General features: G+C 50.3%; 1 protein-coding gene across 1 annotated transcript in view; it reads left to right on the forward strand.

Moving 5' to 3' along the window:
• The window catches only part of GALP (galanin-like peptide), a 16985-nt gene that overhangs the window by 10884 nt on the left and 1462 nt on the right, over nt 1–4639 (forward strand). The window contains exons 4-5 of the mRNA XM_011996983.1: nt 441–521; nt 3068–3145. Of these exons, the coding sequence (XP_011852373.1) occupies nt 441–521; nt 3068–3145 (159 nt within the window). The remainder of the gene's footprint in view (nt 1–440; nt 522–3067; nt 3146–4639) is intronic.

Raw genomic sequence — 4639 nt, forward strand, 5'->3', positions numbered from 1 at the left:
TCTTGGCTCACTGCAAGCTCCGCCTCCCGGGTTCACACCATTCTCCTGTCTCAGCCTCCCGAGTAGCTGGGACTACAGGTGCACATCACCACGTCCGGCTAGTTTTTTGTATTTTTAGTAGAGACAAGGTTTCATCGTGTTAGCCAGGATGGTCTCGATCTCCTGACCTCGTGATCCGCCCGTCTCGGTCCCCCAAAGTGCTGGGATTATAGGCTTGAGCCACCGCGCCTGGCAACAACAGTGTAATTTTGAGCAAGTGACTCCACTTGCAGCTACACAATTTCCCCACTGATAGGTAGGGATGGTCAACACGCACCCGGTCTGACAGGCTTGGTGGAGGGACTGTGTTGAGTGAGCCGTGCTATTGAATTGCTGGATTATGTGTTATTTCAGTTCTGCTTAACCGACCACCTGGTCTTGCTCTCTCCATCCCCACCCAGTCCTCCACCTTCCCCAAATGGGTGACCAAGACCGGAAGAGGGAGACAGCCCTTGAGATCCTAGACCTGTGGAAGGCCATCGGTGAGTGAACGGGGAGTTAGACGTCTTCTCCCGCATCCTCCCCTGCCAGCTCTCTCCTGGCTTTGGAAACTGGGAGATGTGAACTCCAGCCCTCCCCCTGCCGCTTACTATTTGGGGAGCCCTGAGCAAGTGATGCATTTCTTTCAAGCTTCTGTGCCGTCACCTGGAGCCCCAGATTGGTTTAATGTTCTTTTGTTACCAAGTTAAGATTCTGAATCCTGTCTGAACCACGGGCCCCTTATTTTCCCTTTGCATTGGACCGCACAAAATTCCTCCACGTGGAAATGACATAAATGGAATAATCTCATGATTTAGTTGTATGACTCAGCGAGAAAATGCACATGAATTTCCTAGAAGTGTCTGGCATATGGTGGAAATGAAACGGGTCAGCCGGGCGCGGTGGCTCACGCCTGTCATCCCAGCACTTTGGGAGGCCGAGGCAGGTGAATCACCTGAGGTCAGGAGTTCAAGACCAGCCTGGCCAACATGGTGAAACCCCGTCTGCACTAAAAATACAAGTATCAGCTGGGTGTGATGGCAGGCGCCTGTAATCCCAGCTACTCCGGAGGCTGAGGCAGGAGAATCACTTGAACCGGGAGGCAGAGGTTGCAGTGAGCCGAGATGAGCTAAGATGGCGCCACTGCACTCCAGCCTGGGCAACAGAGGCTCCATCTCAAAAAGGAAAAAAAAAAAAAAAAAAAAAAAGAAAAGAAATGAAATGGGTCCCAGCTGTTATAGTCAATATTTATCCTTGCAAGCTTCCTGTCCACCATGTCTTTGCTTATCCCTAATCCCCGTATCTTGTCTTCTCATGTGACCAAATAATCTTTCTGAGGTTCCCCTCTGCTTCCCATTCTACATCTCGAAGGACAGAATCATGGAGGTGCATAGGGGTCTGGACAGCTGAATGTTCACAGTGTGAATGTGACACGTGACCTCAGCTAAGCTTCCTCATCCTTGTCTCCTGACAAACGTGGGAAACTAAGAGAATTTAGGGCATGGCTTCTCAACTCTAGCACAGCTGACACTGGGGGCTGGATAATTCTTTGGTGTGGGGGTCACTCCTGTGCATCATAGGATGTTTAGCAGCGCCCATGGGTTCTACTCTTTACACACTAGTCATGTTCCATATTCCCAATTTTTTTTTTGTTTTTTTTTCTTTGAGACAGTCTCTCTCTGTCGCCCAGCCTGGAGTGCAATGGCACAGTTTTGGCTCACTGCAACCTCCGCCTCCCGGGTTCAAGTGATTCTCCTGCCTCAGCCTCCTGAGTAGCTGGGATTACAGGCATGTGTCACCATAGCTGGCTGAATTTTGTATTTTTAGTAGAGGCAGGGTTTCACCATGTTGGCCAGGCTGGTCTCGAACTCCTGACCTCAAGTGATCCACCCACTTCGGCCTCCTAAAGTGCTGGGATTACAGGTGTGAACCACTGTGACTGGCTCCTGTTCCCAATTGTGACTATCAAAAATGTCTCCAGACACAGCCAAATCACCACAGGGCAAAACCACTCCTGGCTGAGAACCGTGAAGTGCCATAAGTGTCCAGAAAAATAAGGGAAGTGAAACCATGTTGCATACTATAAAGCTCTAAAGCTGAATGTCATAAAGGCATCATTATTTTATTTTATTTTATTTTATTTTATTTTATTTTATTTTATTTTATTTTTTTGAGACGGAGTCTTACTCTGTCACCCAGGCTGGAGTACAGTGGTACGATCTCAGCTCACTGCAACCTCCACCTCCCAGGTACAAGCGATTCTCCTGCCTCAGCCTCCCGAGTAGCTGGGATTACAGGCGCCCACCACCGTGCCTGGCTCATTTTTGTATTTTTAGTAGAGATGGGGTTTCACCATGTTGGCCAGGCTGGTCTCGAACTCCTGACCTCAGGTGATCCACCCACCTTGGCCTCCCAAAGTGCTGGGATGACAGGCATGAGCCGCTGCGCCCAGCCTTATTTAGTTTTTAAATTTTATTTTGGGTTCGGGGGTGCCTGTGCAGGTTTGTTATACAGGAAAACTTGTGTCATGGGGCTTTTTGTACAGATTATTTCATCACCCAGGTACTAAGCCGAGTCCCCAATCGTTATTCTTCCTGCTCCTTTCCCTCCTCCCCCGACTCCACCCTCGGGAAGGACCCAGTGTCTGTTGTTCCCGTCTTTTATTTATTTCTTTTTTTTTGAGACGGAGTCTCGCTCTGTCTCCCAGGCTGGAGTGCAGTGGCCGGATCTCAGCTCACTGCAAGCTCCGCCTCCCGGGTTCACGCCATTCTCCTGCCTCAGCCTCCCGTGTAGCTGGGACCACAGGCGCCTGCCACCTCGCCCGGCTAGTTTTTTGTATTATTTAGTAGAGACGGGGTTTCACTAGCCAGGATGGTCTCGATCTCCTGACCTCGTGATCCGCCCGTCTCGGCCTCCCAAAGTGCTGGGATTACAGGCTTGAGCCACCGCGCCCGGCCGTTGTTCCCGTCTTTGTGTCCGTGTGTTCTTGTCCCTCAGCTCCCACTTATAACTACGAATGTCTGTGTGAATGTTGTATCTTTGTTTCTAGATGGGCTCCCCTATTCCCACCCTCCGCAGCCCTCCAAGAGGAACGTGATGGAGACGTTTGCCAAACCGGAGATTGGAGGTAAAGCCAGGAAACACGGAAGAGAGACACCAACAGGAGAGGGGGAGCAAGGAAGTGGCAGGCAGAGCTTTGAGGGTAAAGGAAGAAAGGGACGAAACTGGAACAAACGAGGGACCTCCTCACCTGTAACCACAGCCCCTACCCAACCACTCAGCCTCGACGGTGAATTCCCATCCCGGCCTCGACCGCTCCTTTCACCTCTATTCCTTCACCGCCCATCCCACCTCATGCTCCAACTCTCATTTCCCAGCCTGCATCTAGCACTTTTGCAATTAGGACCCTACACCCAACCTTGATGTCCCCCAGTATCACCCCCTTAAGCTTAGCTTCAGCTACAGCATTGACGTCAAACCCCTCACTTTGACCTTTTGGTTCAATTTTATTTATTTATTTATTTGAGATGGAGTTTTGCTCTTGTCGCCCAGGTTGGAGTGCAATGGTGCGATCTCGGCAGACTGCAACCTCCACCTTCTGGGTTCAAGCGATTCTCCTGCCTCAGCCTCCTGAGTAGCTGAGACTACAGGCACCCACCACCATGCCCAGCTAATTTTTGTATTTTTAGTAGAGACTGGGTTTCACCATGTTGGCCAGGCTAGTCCTGAACTCCTGACCTCAGGTAATCTGCCTGCCTCGACCTCCCAAAGTGCTGGGATTACAGGCATGAACCACCGCGCCTGGCCTCATGGTTCAATTTTAACATCAGCCTCTCTCCTAAATAAGATCTTTGTTTCCAGCATTCATTCTTTTTTTTTTTTTTTTTTAAGGAGTCTCTCTCTGTTGCCCAGGCTGGTGTGAACTGGTGTGATCTTGGCTCACTGCAACCTCCGCCTCCCAGGTTCAAGCGATTCTCCTGCCTCAGCCTTTGGAGTAGCTGGGATTATAGGCGCCCACCACCACACCTGGCTAATTTTTGTATTTTTAGTAGAGACCGGGTTTTGCCATGTTAGCCAGGCTGGTCTTGAACTCCTGACCTCAGGTGATCTGCCCGCCTCGGCCTCCCAAAGTGCTGGGATTACAGGCGTGAGCCACTGCGCCTGGGACCTTTGTATTGTACACTGCCCAGCACAATGCATGACGCATAGTAAGTACTTGGTAAATATTTGTTAAATCAGTGAATTAAACTATCCAAACACAGCCTTCAGCTGCCACCTTCACACCCGATCATGAACTCAGCAGATGCCCAAACCCCAGCTTTTCCTGCCTTCCTTTAGTTGGACGTTCACCCCAACCCTCATCTCCTTCTTCAATCCTAACCTAATTCTTGGAGACGCTATGTCCTTATTTCAACGGCACTAATTCATTTCAGAAGCATGTATCGGACCGTGCTGGGTGTGATACGCTCCCTGAATTCACAAATTTCCATCCTCGCCTCGATTACATTTTTTTTTTTTTTTTGAGACGAGTCTCGCTCTGTCGCCCAGGCTGGAGTACAGTGGCCGGATCTCAGCTCACTGCAAGCTCCGCCTCCCGGGTTTACGCCATTCTCCTGCCTCA

The sequence above is a fragment of the Mandrillus leucophaeus genome, unplaced genomic scaffold (genome assembly GCF_000951045.1).
Source record: "Mandrillus leucophaeus isolate KB7577 unplaced genomic scaffold, Mleu.le_1.0 Scaffold53, whole genome shotgun sequence".
Lineage (NCBI taxonomy): Eukaryota > Metazoa > Chordata > Mammalia > Primates > Cercopithecidae > Mandrillus > Mandrillus leucophaeus.